This window comes from Pleurodeles waltl, chromosome 7 (assembly GCF_031143425.1).
Source record: "Pleurodeles waltl isolate 20211129_DDA chromosome 7, aPleWal1.hap1.20221129, whole genome shotgun sequence".
In the NCBI taxonomy this organism is placed as follows: Eukaryota; Metazoa; Chordata; class Amphibia; order Caudata; family Salamandridae; genus Pleurodeles; species Pleurodeles waltl.
Genome location: NC_090446.1, coordinates 151,563,187 through 151,579,861, shown reverse-complemented (window position 1 = coordinate 151,579,861; position 16,675 = coordinate 151,563,187). Strand labels below are relative to the sequence as shown.

The following is a 16,675-nucleotide window of genomic DNA, read 5'->3' as shown; positions in this document are numbered from 1 at the left end:
ACGGACATACCGTTTTAACTTTATCTGCCAGAATCATATAATGGTCCTTCCTGCCTTTTTAAATTGGTCTGCCTGTCTTCTCCAACTGGGTTATTCGCTGCATCCTTTTGGGGCATGAGTGATAAGTGTGTATGTGTTATTCCTAAGTGTAGATGATGTATGTGGATCATACAGTAATGCGAAATTCAGGGCTCCTGCAGTATATTCCAAAGATCCTTTCTAGGGGTTGTCGTGTGTGAAGTAGAGTAGAGAGAAGGTGCCTTAACTCCACCCCAGCTTAAGTAACATCCTGCTTAAGGCAAAAACCATTGCTGTATCAACTTGAGAGGAATTATCAAAATGTAGGACTGCCCGAAATTAGATACAGAGCTAACTTTTGGAAAACACAAAGTCTAAAAATGGGAGAATATCTTCCAGCCAGGGTTCCATGATTTCTGCGCGAGAATCCGTGGTCCCTTACAAGTGGCAATAAAGAAACTCCTGGGTTGGTGTATTCACCACCACTCCTACTGTCAAGTTTTGGACCAAAAACCTGAATAGCTCTACTAGCATCCCAGGAGAGACTACCTTAACCTTTCCTTGAAGGAGAGAGCTGAGCGACTGGAAGAGAAGTGAAGATGCCCTTGCATGACAAAGATGCCAACTAGAAGACAGAATACTGCGAAGGAGTTGAGGCGGACAAATTGAAGTTAGCCACTGTGATACATGGAATAATCTGCATCACTCTTCCTGAGGGAGAGATCTTGAAGTGTTGAGGTATCCCCGCATTGTGAAGAGAATCCTGAGCACAGCTGTCTGTAGGGCACTACAGAGCATTATTCGGTAATTCGTCTGCTCAAGCAAAAAGCACCTACAAGTAACATGGCATCAAAAAGCCTGTGGTCTCCATTTAATAGCCAGTAGGCCAGAAGAGGTACTTTTCCAGGGAAGAAGGTGTCCCACCCTGTCGGAGCTGACCTCTACTAACATTGCGTACTCACCACTGATATTTGTAGGGCTCCTAGCTTGTGTCGAGGTGGGTTTGCGATTGGGACAAAGGAAGATCTCAGGCAGCAAGATCAACTAGATCACAAGCAAAGCAATCCAGACGCAGCCTTCCTCTACCAGGAACTGGTTTTGCCAGCAATTACCTGAATAAGTGTGTCCAAGGGCAATTGTCACAGAGAGCAACCACATAAGCTTAGACTGGGCAGAGACATCCGAATCCCCGTTCGGTAAAATTCTCCCTAGTATACCACACCTGGAGTACAGCTGCCCCCATTAAGCACAGAACACCTACAGTTATAGCCTGCTTCATCAGACATCAGAAGAGACAGAAGGTGTTGTGAAAGAGGGCGAGGTGAATACCACCCAGAGGGAACCCAGTGATTAAGGGATTGAACACTGACAATGGCTGTCAAAGGTCAGCTCAATCTCCACATAGACAGTTCCTATCAGTACCCTTAGGACGACCATTAAGACTGTTGCGCCATGAATAACTACTGATATCTGTAGAAAAGGAACAACACAAGCTGTCTCTACAAATTTCTGGAGAACCTCACGGGTGAGTAGCCGCACTTTACAAATCCCTGATTGAGTGATTGATTGATTCGAATATTACTTGAAGATTGTGTAATAATCCAAGTGCCCCATGTTATCTATGTACAGCAGGCACAGCTCCTCCGCTAGCAGCAGCTGAAAACCTTTTACCCAAAAACGATAATAAACCATGTTTATTATCGTTTTTTGGGAAAAGGGGCTGAGCCGCAGACTGTGACGAGCCCTGAAGAGGAGTGGACAGCACTCCCCCTCACTGCGCATGTATGTGTGGCCGGCAGACTGACAGCCAATCCTGACACTTCTCAGAGCAGCAAGCAAACCAAATAGCTTTGCGTTGCAAGCAAATAGTCAGTCCACTGAAGCAATAATGCAATTTAATAATCTTTCACAATTTTTTTCAGGATAAAACAACTAATTAACTTTCTATCCGTGGTTAACTGTAAGTAGATTGTTTATCGAGAAACAGTCTTTCGACAGGAACGTCAAGGAATAAATTAAATCTGGACAAAAGCATAGGCAGTGCATTAGGCAAAATGGCGCAAAAAAGGTGTGACTTTTAATACACTCAGGTGCGTATTTATACTTGGCTTGCGCTGTATTAGCGTCAACAATTTTGACGCTAAAATGGCGCATAGCTATCTCCATATTTTTCTTTTGACGCTATACCCGTCTAGTGTAAAAATATAGGGGCTAACAACATATTGTGCTTGCTGCAAACTACCTTGCGCTAATTAGATGCACAATATCACGCTAACCCCCTGCCGCCGTATTTATACTCCATCACAAAAACACTGGTCCCCTTGGCTGGCCACTGGGGTGGTAGGCATGACTTCTGTCTTTACCAAGACAGGAGTAATGTTTGGGTGGTAGTGCTTCAGAAAATGATACTAAGCTGGTTAGAGGCATATTTATTGCCGCTAACCAGCCTAGCGTCATTTCTGGCTCACTAGCGCCTTTTCCCCTCCCGCCATACTCCAACCCCCAGCTAACATCTTTTCTTTGGACGCTAGCCTGTCCTTTGCGCCACCGTGCGCCATTCCATAAATATGGCACCCTGCTTGCGCCATGGAATGGCACTAGCAGGCGCTATGGATTTTGATGCAAAACTGTGTTAGTGCTGTTTTGCGGCAAAATCCATAACTATGCCCCTCATTGCTCTACTGTAGTATGTGAAAGACTTTCTTACCGCAGTTGGAAGGTCTATAGCTCTTGCACTGTTGTTAGCCAACCGTAGAGTGGCGATGAGCTGGGATAGATTTCCATTTCACCAGTTAAAGACTGGATTCCATTTTTAAGTTCGTCTAATGATGCCTCAGAGACATGCTCATTGCTCCTCCCCTAGTCATCCTGCCCCAAAGGCATCTAGTTCTCTTGAAAACGCTACTTAACATTGCAAATGCTAAATGACAAGGCTGATAATACCGAAACATTGGGAAATTAATACATGAAGATAATAAGCAAATTACAAGTTCAAAGTTGATGAAGAATTTGAAAAATCTTAACTTTGTGTTCGACATAAAATCATGGTTATGTTAAGAGATGACTAAGAGTATCTTCGACAAAATGCAATTTTCTGCTAATTCCTAAATATACTGTTCCAATGTGGGTATCCTATGAAATCTATAAATAAATAAAGATTAAAAAACACACCTTCCAATGTTCAGAATGAAAAATACATGCTAGTCTACGTTTTTTGTTGCAAGGACGTTGTTCGCTTTTACAACATGTGGTGGTAAAAGGAGAAATAACTAGGCATTGGCAGTCTAACAAGTCTCAGCTTGGGGACCTATTGGCTTTGTCAATGATTGTGAACAGCTGCCACAAGAGAACCGACGGTGGCGATCATTTTCATCATACACTATGAATTGAAGATAGCTTTGCGTATCTTCGGACAGTAAGCAGAAAGGTCCTGTACCCAAAAAGAGGAAAAAATGATTGCCCAGATTAACAAACATTTTGACCTTGGTTTGTGTCACAAAAATGACGCAAACCTGCACAAAATGTTTTTTTTTTTTTTTGTTCTACTTTCCAGCGCAAAACATGTTTAGCGCTGCAAAGATGCTTGGAAAGAACAGTGGGTTACTCTGCTCCAAGGGGACATTTAGTGGATTGTACATGGGCGTTCTCATGCAACACCCTTGGTTTTTGGCGCAAAACCCCATCTACTGATAATACAAGACAGGGTTTTGCGCCAAAACATAATGCCACTTGAAAGCAGGATTAAAAATGAGAAACCAACTCTTCCCACTTTGCATGTGTGCTGCACTGTACAGCATACATCCAGCTGGGAAAAGCTATAAAGTTAATCTAGGCATAGTATTTTGTACTGGTAAGGCATCCCAAAACCAATGCAAGGCTCACACAGAAAACTTTCCACTGTGGCGCAGAGGTGTGTGCATTGCGCTCGTCAGCCTGATTGGGCGCAGGCTCTAGGGAGAGAGAAGGACAGTACCATATCTTTTTTATTTTAGATGTGACGCTTTCCTGCCCTCTCCCTCTCACACAACTCAGCTGCTCGGTGAAAGTTTTGCTACATAGTTATGAAATGCAACAAGTATAAAACCACATATATGTAGATGTTCTATGATGATAATATTAATTTTAGCAAACAATATGAAAATAGGGTAAACAAAACATGTTGTTACTTTATATTTTATACACCTTTGTGATCTCAACGTTAATGGACAATGCAAGCATCGCCATGGTCTTATATTAATAGCTTTTAACTGCACAAATCCATGCATCTTAACTCAGTTCAGAATCTGACCTTCAGCACTCATTCTTCCTTCCTGTAGCAACGGATACTCCACACATCGTATTTTTAAATTTTAAAGACGTGTCCTTTACTGCATTACTACTAACTGCCTTTGCTTATAGGTTGCAACCATTTTTTGGAGGAAAAAAAACGCACGAAGTGTATGTTTATGTCTGAAGTATTTATTAACTACTCAGCAAACTTACCTTTCGCCCCTTTCACCTCTCTGCCCTGTAATTTTAATTGTCTTTTTTTCTTCCCAGGATATTTCACGGGCTACCAATGAACGCCGAAACACTGCTACTGACCTGCCTGCTCCTTCGGCGCCATCACCCACAACAAACAGCAGCAACCCATCTCACTCGGGTCCACTGCCTGCCACCTTTGATGGGTTCATCTCCACGCCTCCCTCCCCAGTACTCCAGAATCCGGACCTACTGGAGTGCACCGAAAGCACCCTCCCAGGCCCAGACACTTCCTCCTGTTGGCATTTCACCCCTGATGACAGTGGGGCCTCCCTGCAACATCTCTTTGATGCGGATCCCTTGGTGGCAGGGCTTGGGGTTTCAGAGGTCAGAGATAACAATTCGAAAAAAGAAACTGACGGAATGGCCTTGACAAGGCAAAGGTTGGGTGCACCAGTGACAGAGACACATGTTTGGATGGGACGGACAGAAGTGGAAACCACAGAGATCCCTTGCCCATCAGCAGAGAAGGATACCTTGCTTGGTGTTTGCACCACCTGCTCTTTGCCATCCGAGTTGATGGACACAGCTGTACCAACAATCCCAGGATATTGTGGAATATTCTGTAATTCAGAGGAAGCCGGAGACGCCGCAGTAGGTATACCTACTGCGTGTCAGGATGAATGTGATACCTTTGATTGTTGGAGGGAAGGTACTGTGACTTATCAAGTAACTCAGAATAAATTGTGTGAAGCCTCTCCATCACTCATGGGCTCTCTGCATCTTGTGAGAACCTCCGACATGGCTCAGAGATCAACAAAGAAAAGGAGCTTGGAAATGACGAGGAAGCAAACCCAAGTGGAATACACTGATACAAGCAGCGACGATGATAGGCTTGTGATAGAGATTGAGAACTGACTCAGTCTTGCAGGTGATCTGTACCATTTGTTGAATGTCTTCTCCTGGAAGCGTTCCAACTCAAACTGGCTTTTTAAAAGCACATTACGTACAAAAAGATACATTTCAAACTAACCTAGAGAAAGGTTGTGCAATGAAAACTATACATAGAACTCTGGAATGCTGGGTGTATTATTGAAAGCGATAAGAGTCAGATGGCCCATAATGGCTTTTATAGACAGTTTACTCCAACATTGCAATACTTGTCATTCGGTTCTCCCAGTTCAATTTAGACCATTACACCCGTTGTGGGTGGAAGGGTCTTATAGCACTGTTGCCTTTCTGACTTGGCCCCTGTCCCTTATTACAGGACCTCTCCTAGGCTGGGGCCTCAACTCAAGTAGAGGGCCTTTAAAGGCTGGTGTAGCCCGCGGAAGTGGGCTATAATGCAAATAGTATGAAATCTGCATGCTCCCCTACATACTCTGTAAATGTAACATCACTATGTTGAATCCAAGCAGGTCCTCGCCGAATTTCATCCTTCTGTGGTTTATAAAATTAGCACCAATTGAAACTGACAGCTTGGCACATGAATGGGGGTTCTTTTCCTTTTGAAGGGTGCTTGAAATAAACCCTCACCTCTTCTGCAGATACTGCAAAGGACATCCATGCCTTTATCTAATGTACAGCAGGTTGAATAATGTTGACTCCATCGGTATCACATCAAAGGATCATTCTTAAATAGTGATGTCATCAGCGTATGTGACACCATTAATCAGGAAGAGAGACACGTAAGACAGAAACGCTTGATTTTCCAAGTATGCTCGCCTATATGCTATAAACTGAGCGAAAATGTGAATTGAACTTTCCGAAATGGTCATTTTCCATATTTTCTTGTGTGTGAAATAGTCTTCCCACGGTTGTGTTGGCCAATCATCTTGACTGCAGTGACCACAAGATTTCTAATTGACTGTCCTAATACCACTAAAAGCATTGGTATCCAGTGACAGTTCCTGAGGCCCGGATTCATGCCAGAATTTCAGGAAAACTAAAAAAATGTGTTCAATTTAAATTCATTTCTATGCATGTTTCTTACCTGGATTTCCTGAAAATCGTGCATGAAGGCCTACCCACCCCGCAAGGCATACGTTGTACACCCATGACTTATCACCTGTGAGGTGAGATTCCTTTATTACAAATGTTGGCCTTAAACACGCTGAATGTTTCGATGCTAAGCAGAGCTTCCAGCAAGTAGTGCACGTAAGATTTACTAATCCCTCATTTAACACCGGATGCCAGACTGTCAGAGTAAATCAAACTTGAAAATGAACAACTAAGATTTTTGTCTGAGGGGCATACACCCTGCAGACTGTCAGGTGAGGGCCTGATCTTTCCACGTGGAAATCAAAAATAAATTGTGCCAAACATCTACAATGAGATGAAGTGGCTTTGATATAAACCAACTCACCGGGTACCCCTTTTTTTTATTTGTCCATAACGCCACCCTCACCAATTTCTAACTTCTTAAAGATGCTCGAACAACATTCTCTCAATAAAGCTGGCATTGGAAGGGCACTGGGTGTTCCATAGATATACAAGGCTGGTGGGCGTATACAGACATAAAAATGTCCAAAATATCTCGAAACTATACTATTTTTCAGGAATCCCTAAAACATGAAAAGCAGACAATAACCTGCGGAGTTCCTCTACTTTCTGGCACTGTAATGACTTGAGTTGTGGGTAAGCCTTTGTGTTGCACTGTATGGCACTACCAGTGCCAAACACTGGCCCAGCCACACTAGGACCCACTCTTGCATCCTTACAGCCCAGATTAGAGCTCAATAGCTTTCACTTCTACAAGTGTGTTGTCTACAGGGGTGGTACAGCCACCACCCTGCACTCACTGCCGGAGCTAAGCTTTATGGGACAGCAGCCTATTTGCTGCAACTCCCTTCCAAACCCTGACACCTGTATGGCCCACCGCAATGCAAAGTCATTAAAACTTTTCAGGAGCTTCTGACTGGAAGGAAAGAAATGCCTTAAGTGGAATGGTGGTTTCCAAAACTGGTTTGTATAAAGATTCATAACTAAGAATAATTTCCAGAAGGAGGGGCTAATGTAGTTAAGGCTTTGCATAAAACATGCAAATCTCAACCCAGTACTTGATGAATTCAAATAATCCCACTAGATGAGGGATAACGCTGAAAGTATTATATCCCGATGCCAGTAAAAAGTGAGAGAATCAGCAACAGCTGGTATTATTTCCCCTTTGAAATGTAAACTTAAAACAGCAAATACAATAATAAAGTTCTCCAAAAATATTTAGGAGCTGTCTAACTATTCCTGAAGGAATAGTGGAGCGAGCAGAGCCCCAATTGGCATATTACAAAGGATTAATAAAGAGGACTCTAGACACAGGTCCCACGCAGGACCCAGCCATAGGCAGGCCGCAGGCTCCAGCCCTGACAGGGGCCAGTAAGCGGCAGGCAGCGGGCTCTAGTTCACCCTTGGCATACTAAGGGACAGACAGCAGTCTCCAGACCAGGCAGTGGCCAGGAAGGGGCAGGCAGCGGGCTCTAGTTCACCCATGGCCCACTAAGGGACAGACAGGAGTCTCAAGTCCAGACAGGGACCAGAAAGGGCCAGAAAGGAGTCTCAAGTCCAGACGGGCCAGTAAGGGGCAGACAACAGGCTCTAGTTCACCTACGGCCCAGTAAGGGACAGACAGGAGTCTCCAGCCGAGGCAGGGACAGTAAGGGATAGGCAGCAGGCTCTAGTTCACCTATGGCTCAATAAGGGGCAAGGAGGATCTCCAGCCCACAGGGGGCCCAGACAACAGGTGCGGGAAGTCACCATAGGCACTTTTAATGAGAGCCTCTGCAGAGAGACTAGACAATGACTGCCAGAAATCTGGGTTGTGTCTTTACACTGCAGAAGTACATTGATGGCTATGTGAGGAAGTCCTCCCTGCAGCTTCTGCTGCTTGGTATCCTGCACTAAACCTTACAATACACAGTTGAGTAGATTAGATGCAGTTCACACCCATGTCCTGAACAAGAAAGCCCACCTCGGAAAAGCGATGTAAGCTTCTGAGGAGAAGGCAAACTATTCATATTCTGTCACACATACTGCATGTCCATAAGTCCAGAGAGAGGTGGGCCTTGTGCACTGCACCTGAAAATGTGCATGTACAGACCGAAGCCCAAAGCACGTCTAGGGCCACACCTGGAATGTGGGCCACACACCCACTCTGGGGGTGCCAGCTAAGCGGTGCCCCTTCTCCCTGTAAGTGCCTGCCAGCTCTCCCAGCGACCAGTTCTCTCCCAGCAGGGGGGATGGTAGCTTCTATTGGTGCTCCTCGGCCCAGAGGCCTGAGGGGCCCACTGAGCCCTGAATATTGCTGTATATTTCACAGTTCAAAGAGCAGCCTGGGAGGCGGGGGCAATTTTACCTCGTTGCACTGAGGCCCATGAAACACCCGCTACACCACTGACTCCAAGGAGGCTAAAGTGAGAAAGCAAAGCTCCGAAGCAAGAAACTGCACCAGCAGGCAGCAGGGAAGGCAGTGGCAGCCACAGGAGAGCCTCCAGTGCTGCAGACGGAGAGGGCTTATTTGAGGGCTCGCCATGTTGAGTCCTGGCTGGAAGTGCCCACTTGCAAAGAGACCCATTCACATCAAGATGGCAGCCACTGGGGTCATTACCGTCAGCTCAATTTTGGACCACCGGAAACAGGCGTAGGGTGGATTCACCTTTTTAAAATAACAATTTCACATTGCGGAAAAGATTGTAAAACCACAGCTTACTGCTTCCTTTAAAGAAGCTGGCTGCAGCGCACATGGTGGTGGTAAGTCTTGGCTTGTGGCTGGCTGTAAATAATTTGCATCTTAAATGCCATTTGACCAAAATGTTCTGTGTCAATCTAACCTGGACAAGCTCAGTGATCTTTACGGTGGTTTCAAGAGCACGTGATCTGTGACATGTACTGTGCTTCATTTAATCAAGCGTACCCGGTAGGTGTGTAAGGCGTTTTGTCTGTTGCCTGACGACTGCGAAGCACAAGAGGAAACCTCAACCCTTGTTCCCATCTTACAAGCATCTGCGCAGTTATATTTGTCTCTTACGGTAGGTTGACAAGATTTTCAGAACCAAGAACAGGGACAGCCAGTAAAATGGAAGAAGGACTAGATGTTGGCACTAGCCAAGGACGCTAATGAACTACAGTCCTGCACCCACCACTAAGAAAGGATTATACCGCCCCATTCCACAAACCGGTAGCAAAGTAAACAAATAAGAATGACGAAAAGACCAGCGTTTCAGAGTTTGAGCACTTTAATTTCAAAAGGTAATGACCTGCCATGGAAAAAGTACATTTAACCAGTGCTTAATTTGTAAATAAAAAGGTGCCGGTGCTAAAATCTCTCCTCTTAACACGCGGCTGCTGCAATTAAAAATGCGAGCACATAATACTGAGGCAGAGTAATCTTGAAGCCACCTTGGGCCTGAAACCCATTAACAGCCAGTCCCCGTCCCTTCAGCTCACTCTTGCAGCTTCCTGCTTTTCCCCTTTCTGACGCTTCTTCTTTTTTCTCTTCCTCCATCTTTCCCGTGTCTTTTTCTCACAGTAAATGCTTGAGACACAAACTTAAGCGCCGGCCCTCAGAAATAAGTGCCAGTGCTCAGCACCGGAAACAGCAAGCACAAATTAAGAACTGCATTTAACTTAAATAACTTTCTATCACACATGAGCAGTGCCATTAGTCCGGTTTTCTTCGCATTATGGGTCTTGTAGTCCTTCTTTTAGACTGGTAAAACAAGACTACAAATGCCAGAAGGCAAATTAAAAAATATAGTTTTGGATGAGCTTTAATTTGTGTTTCAAGGAGGAGGAGTGCATGGTGGTGATGGAGAGGTGGTCATTGGTCCACAATGAGAATTATTTGCTTTCCACCCCAGAAAATCAATCCTTTTTTGACATGACATATAAAAGTGTGTTAACTTCTGATAGCTGAAACACATCATGTGAAAACATTACTTACCTGTGTTTTGATAAGTCCCATGACCAAACTGCTGGACCTTGTACTTAGCTGACGTGCTCCTCTGATGTTTAAAAACCTGCCAACTTAAAAACAAAATCACCAAGCGAGGAGGGTGCATGGCCTTGGAGGGGGCCTCCTGGCGAGAACTACGTAAGAGGCACTTCTTTCTCCTTAACTAACCAAACCCAGCTTGAATGAAAAAAGCTTGCTGAGACCATGCTGATGTCCTTGGTGTTTACTTTTTCCACCCCTTAATGGACATTAGCTTTTAAAAGCCTCAAAAGACAAAATGTAAATTCACTCTTTGCAGTGGTTTCTAGATGGGTTTCCCTGCCACTCACTGCATGACATCTGCTCCTCACCGGGGGTCGCTGTGAAGAGAGTCGATATCGTGATACACAGTGGCACAATGTGAGCTGGCATAACTGCATTTACACCCCTCATTAAAAATTGGTGTGCTGCGTGAATGAGGTGATGCAACACAGCAGCTGACTAAAGAATTTAGGGGCATATTTACATGGAACCAGCGCAGCGTGGTGCTGCGCTAAAATTGGCAGCGCTGCATCAGTTCTGAATCGCAGGGATGCACTGTATTTACAAAAATGCAGTGCATCCCTGTGTTTCCCTAAGCGCTAAATTTAGCTGCCTGTGCCAACACAGACACCCTTGCGCCGTAGTGCACGGGTGTCTGCGTTGATGGGAGTGGTTGTTTACGTGCAAGAAGGTGTCCCTTCCTGCACATAAACAACCTACAATGGCGATTTGGCACTTCTATGTGTGTGGCACTTCTTGCACATAAACAATTATTAATGGACCACACATAGAACGCAACCCCCTGGGGCGGTGATAGTTTTTGGCCTGCCTCAGGTTTACGATTCCTTGTAAATCTGGGGCAGCGTCAAAAGCAATGGGTGTTGGGGTGGAATGCCCACAGCAACACCCAATGCACGTCCCTGTGCCGCAGAAAACTTCGTTGGAGGGGCCCATATTTACAAGGCGGCATTAAGCCACAAAAGTGGCTTCGCGCTGCCTTGTAAAAAATGGCGCAGTGCACAGTGTCACCGGAGCGTCACTAAAAGTGACGCTAAGGTGGCACTAGCGGCCTGTTAATATGCCCTTTAGGGTCTGCTGGAAGTGTGATGGGAGGGCCAGTGGAAATTGTTACTTCTCAGTTTTGTCTTCAAAAGTGCCAAACACGGAATGAACTCTGCAAAACTGAATTAGTGTACACATTTAGCCCAACCCTCTCTTGAAAACCAGGCCGTGCAAACGCCAGGGAAATCCAGGATGTCTGGTCATCATATGCTACAGTTCGGTGGCTTGTACTGTTTTGACATGCAGCAGGTCATGCCTATACTGTGTTGTATAATCTTTCCATTGAATTCTCAGAAAATGTTGCACTTTGATGTGGGGTGGCTGTTTGTGCAGAATTGTAATGCCATTTTTCCACTTCACACCTAGCCACGGCAGGGTAAGATTTTCCTAGTCTGGCACGTGCTGTGTTTATGGAGGAAGCATGCAAGGGTAAAACTTTCACCGAAAGGGCGGTGTATGCCCTCAAGATCAAAGAGCACCGCAAAGTCATTGTACGATTGAGTGACGCTGCTGTGGCAGGCATCTTGTATTTTACCCTTATGCGACTGGGCCTTTTGTCCATTTTGCCACATTGTTTTCTGATTTTTATGGCTTTATTATGATGTTAAATTCCTAAATATTTGTACTGTAATTTCGAAGTAAATCCAGAATGATGGAAGATAAATTTGTGTATGTTAATTTGTTGTCAGTTGCATTAACCGGTCCTTATGTCTGTGTGTGTTGATTGCGTATCATATTTCCTGTGTCCCGCCTCTCTGAAGGCCCTTTTAAATTTATAATATCTTGCTCTTCATCATGACATCCCTCCCCTTGGGAGACCCGAAGTGCTAATTCTGAAGGTGGAAGTGTAGAGGCACTTACCTAGGCCAGCACATGGTACTCATTTACTTTTGCAACCAGGTAAGTCCAGAATGCACTGGGCTGTTCCCTCGTTCCTACGTTCAACATTGACGAAGAGCTAAGTGGGAAATTTATGGAATAAAACAAGGGGAATGTGATTTGGATTAGTGTGGGCTATGGAGAACATTTTAAGCTGGCGAAATGGGAAACGTCTGTCCCTGTCCTGTATCCCAACCTTGAATATTACTACACACACTCCTCTCACTAGATGAAAGTATTAATGGGAGGTGTATCTCCCCTAGCATACCTAGGGTTGGTTAGTAAGATGAACCCTTCTATCTTCACATTCCCAAATGCAGTCATATGGAAAGGGCTCTCAGCGAGGAAAACCAATATAAACACAATTCAACAAGTTCACCGCCAGCATGACCAAAGTTGCTAACTGGATGAAAGCCAACTGTCTCAAGCTTAGCACCGGCAAGACAGAAAGTGATCTATTTCAAGAACACCTCACCAAGAACTCCAACTGATGACCAGCCAAACTTAAACGCATACCTATGAACCTCTGAATAATTGATGGCAGAAAACTGGATATGATCACATAAGTCAACGCCATTACCAAATCCTGCTTCCAGATCCTGAAGATGCTGAGGAAGATCTCCAAATAGCTCTCAAGCAACACTTCAAAAACTGTTTCTCATGCTCTAATCACACGCAAGTTGGACTGCAGGAATAGCTTCTATGCTAGGATCACCAAGCAACTCACCAGAAGGCTGCAAACTATCCACAACTTAGCGGGTGAGCTCATCATCACTCCCACACAGAACTCACATTATACCACAGTTAAGGGAGCTCCACTGGCTCCCGATACACAGACATGCATATTTCAAGCTCCTCACACACATTCAAGGCACTACTCAACTTAGACCCAACCTATCTGAACAGTTGAATCTTCTTTCTCGAACCACCCACACACCTCCAATCCACAGGACTTCTACTCGCACATATCCCACACACAAACATAACCAGATCAGAAGGATGGTCATTCTCTTAAATCGCCCCTAAAGCATGGAAAAGCCTCCCGTCACACATCAGAGGCTCCGCCTCTCCTCTTGTATTCTACAAGAAGCCAAAGACCTGGCTTTTCAATTAACCAACCTACCATAGGCAGGGCTGGGCACACACACCTGCTCAGCACCAGGAGACCCTCGTGGATGGTAGTGTGCTTTACAAATACACATAATATAATAATTACTGGCCTACTCCACTTACTGAGAACCACTGTCTCGATCAGCTTTCCATTACCCAATGCATCCTGTGAGTTATCGACACAAGGCCATGTCCTGGGACTCTGTTCTCCAAAGGGGGGAATAAGGGCAATGTTACAAGATGAATTAAGTTCCCAAGTGAACTAACCCTCTCCTTGGAGAGGGAAAGCTGTTAGAAAGCTAGCAGACTTTCATCTTCTAGCTGTGCTCCTTAGCAACCATCAGACTGAAATAGGAAAGATGAAATGGAGCCCTGTTCAATGAGGCTGGAAGAAACCAATGTGCACAACCAAGTTATAGTGAAAGGATAGTTGCAAGGATTTCAGTGGCCAAAAAAGCTGTTCTGTTTCTTCAAAATTACTTACATATAGCAGACATGGAATATCCGAGAAATTGCCTCTGACAAGCTCCATGGGTGAAAAGTCACAGTCTCAATGATGCGAGCTGTGACTGAGTTCCTTCACTGATGAAATGGGAAATCCTCAAGGGTAAACATATTTTACTAAGGGCATCTTTGTTCACCTTTGGTAGCAACGCTGAGTGTCAGGACAGTTCCCAAAGAAAATGTATGATGTGTGAACAGGTCACCATACAGTCAATTAACAGTTAAATCAAAAGAATGTACAATCTCTATTTCTACACTCCGTGGAGCAAAATAATATCATCAGTAATGAGTCAGTTATTTAAAAAAAAAAAAAAAACTTATGAAGGCCGGCGTGTACTAAGGAGGTTCGGGCTGCAGCCCACCTGACTTCTCCAAGGGTCAAGTTCTTCCCTCAGAGCTGTCTTCTGGATTGTAGGCTCAAAATGTGATTGTGTCAGTGTGAACCTGGTCCTGATAGCGGTGTAACCAGTTCTTCACATTTCTATGTAGCAGGGATTCACACCAAATAGACACAATCTACATCTGTGCTTTGAAAACATGAGCTTATAAGAGGCATAGTTAAAGTACACCTGTGTCCTATATCTTCCACCACCAGTTCATATGTCACAGAATGGTGGACTGCTACATATGCCCTTTGTGGGTGAGCACTACAAAACCACATCCACATCTATCTTTTGCTTGTCTGTCTCAAATTGCCATATTTTAAAGTTGTAAGACTCACGCCAAGGGACCCATTGCTCGTACTGTGCGCATGATCAGTGTACTCATTCATTCATATATTTGATCCATGAACTCACAAGGGTGTGGAATTTAATAAAACATCTACTGCCCTTGGGACAGGTTGCTTCATAAACCTACTTGTTGTATAAAAAAATGTACTTGTCCCTTTGGTGCCATGTTGTGCAACGATAAATTATGGTAGCAATCTCATTATATAAGAGCGCTGATAATAGCCTCTCTGATTATGTCAGGGCTAATACTATACTAGGGCTTGAATACTAGCAATTTCCTTATTTCCCACGTTTCCACAGATCTACATACTGGTGCTGGAGGAAGCAGTAAGCAGTAGTTCCAGGGTTGGAACGCCTTTGAGTCTGTGCAAACCTACCAACTTTGCATGTTTAAAGGATTTTCACCATCTCTTCTCTAATCTTTTTCAATACTGAAAAGGGTTGGAAATTTACTCTTGATAAGGGCAGAAGTAGAAGTTCTTCCAGGGTTGGGAAAAAAGAGTTTGGAAGGAAAGTAAACTTGTAAATGCTTAATAGATTTTCGTTTGAGAAAACCTACACATGCATATTTGCTCATGCTAAAATACAGTTCACAAATATTTTCCAGGAGTAAGATTTCCTGGTCTACTTCTGTAATTTCTTCTGAAATTGTGAAAGCCATAATTCTGCACTAATACAAAGACAATACCATGGGTGCAGTTTTGTGACTTTAGGAATTGGGCCCCTAATTAGGACTGGTGTTAACCAAGACCTTTTGTTTTTATTAAAAATCTATTTCTCTCTCTATCCATCAACCTGCAGGCTTTACTGTGAGTTATAGCATTCTGCTCTTTCACAAGGAGCATATTGTGACCAAAAATAATTTTGCTTTTTGCCAATGCCTGTTACAATGGTGAGAGCCTGGCAGCTCCCACAACAATAAAGTTTTACAGAAGCCATGTCAGTACAAGACACGCATTGGAAAAAACAAAAGACTGACCACCAATTTGAAATCGTTTGGCTTTGCCAATGCATGTTTATGTTCATGTTTCCCATAATGTTGTTGAAATTGGTTACACTGATTTTCTATTAGGAATATGTTTTGGAAATACTAGCACGCATTAACACATTTTATAAATGATGCCTCAAAGAAATGGTGCCTAAAATTTCACAGTAATTTAGGATAACCTTTTTCCTTATTTGCATTGTTTTTCTGAACATTTTATTTTGAAAGCAAATGATCCACAGTCCTGATTACAAGCTTCTGCAAACATTTGCATCTAATCAGAGAGCATTATATGTAGCATGGTACTGTTAAAGTTTTCAAACATGTGTGTACACATTTGTTTACTGGAACCACTGTCAGTAGCGCAGTCCGAGCTTACAGCATTTATTTACAGCACTCACCTTAATAATAAAGGCTTTGCAATAATAAACCATAAATACAAGTAGGAAGAGCACTAACATAGAAACACAAATATTACCTCAACTGCAGACCGTTCCCTTCCCTGTAAAGTAGCAGCCAAAGGGTTTGTGCTGCAGAGTATTGGGCCTACTTGTCCCAAGGACAAAATAACTATGAAAACTTGTTGTCCGTGACCCCAAACAATATGTCCTGGTTGGCAGGCTATAGGAATTCACACCCCTGATTTCAAATTGTGTTATAAGGAAATTCCACACCCCTGCACTCAAGTTGTGTTCTATACTTGTTGCTCTTCATTGGTTCACAAAAGCCAAATCAGATGACATTTTAATATTCCGTCTGTATCCACAAAGCTATGAATACTGCTACCTCTCACCCATGGGGAGTTCAAAATCAGTATTCCCAACAACACTCAAATTACCCCTAATGAACAATGGTAGACAATCTTGTCAAAATTGAATGCTACTTTGCTCTAGGGCTACTCCTTGCACGTGTTACATTTAGGATCAGCCCATAAGACATGGCCAGTGACCTATCAGG

General features: G+C 43.9%; 1 protein-coding gene across 1 annotated transcript in view; it reads left to right on the top strand.

Annotated features, from left to right (window-relative positions):
* ZNF831 (zinc finger protein 831) overlaps positions 1-12,164 on the top strand; it is a 413,436-nt gene extending 401,272 nt beyond the window's left edge. Inside the window, exon 7 of the mRNA XM_069243423.1 lies at positions 4,558-12,164. Within this exon, the coding sequence (XP_069099524.1) occupies positions 4,558-5,397 (840 nt within the window). The 3' untranslated portion in view covers positions 5,398-12,164. The remainder of the gene's footprint in view (positions 1-4,557) is intronic.
* The last annotated feature ends 4,511 nt before the right edge of the window (positions 12,165-16,675 follow it).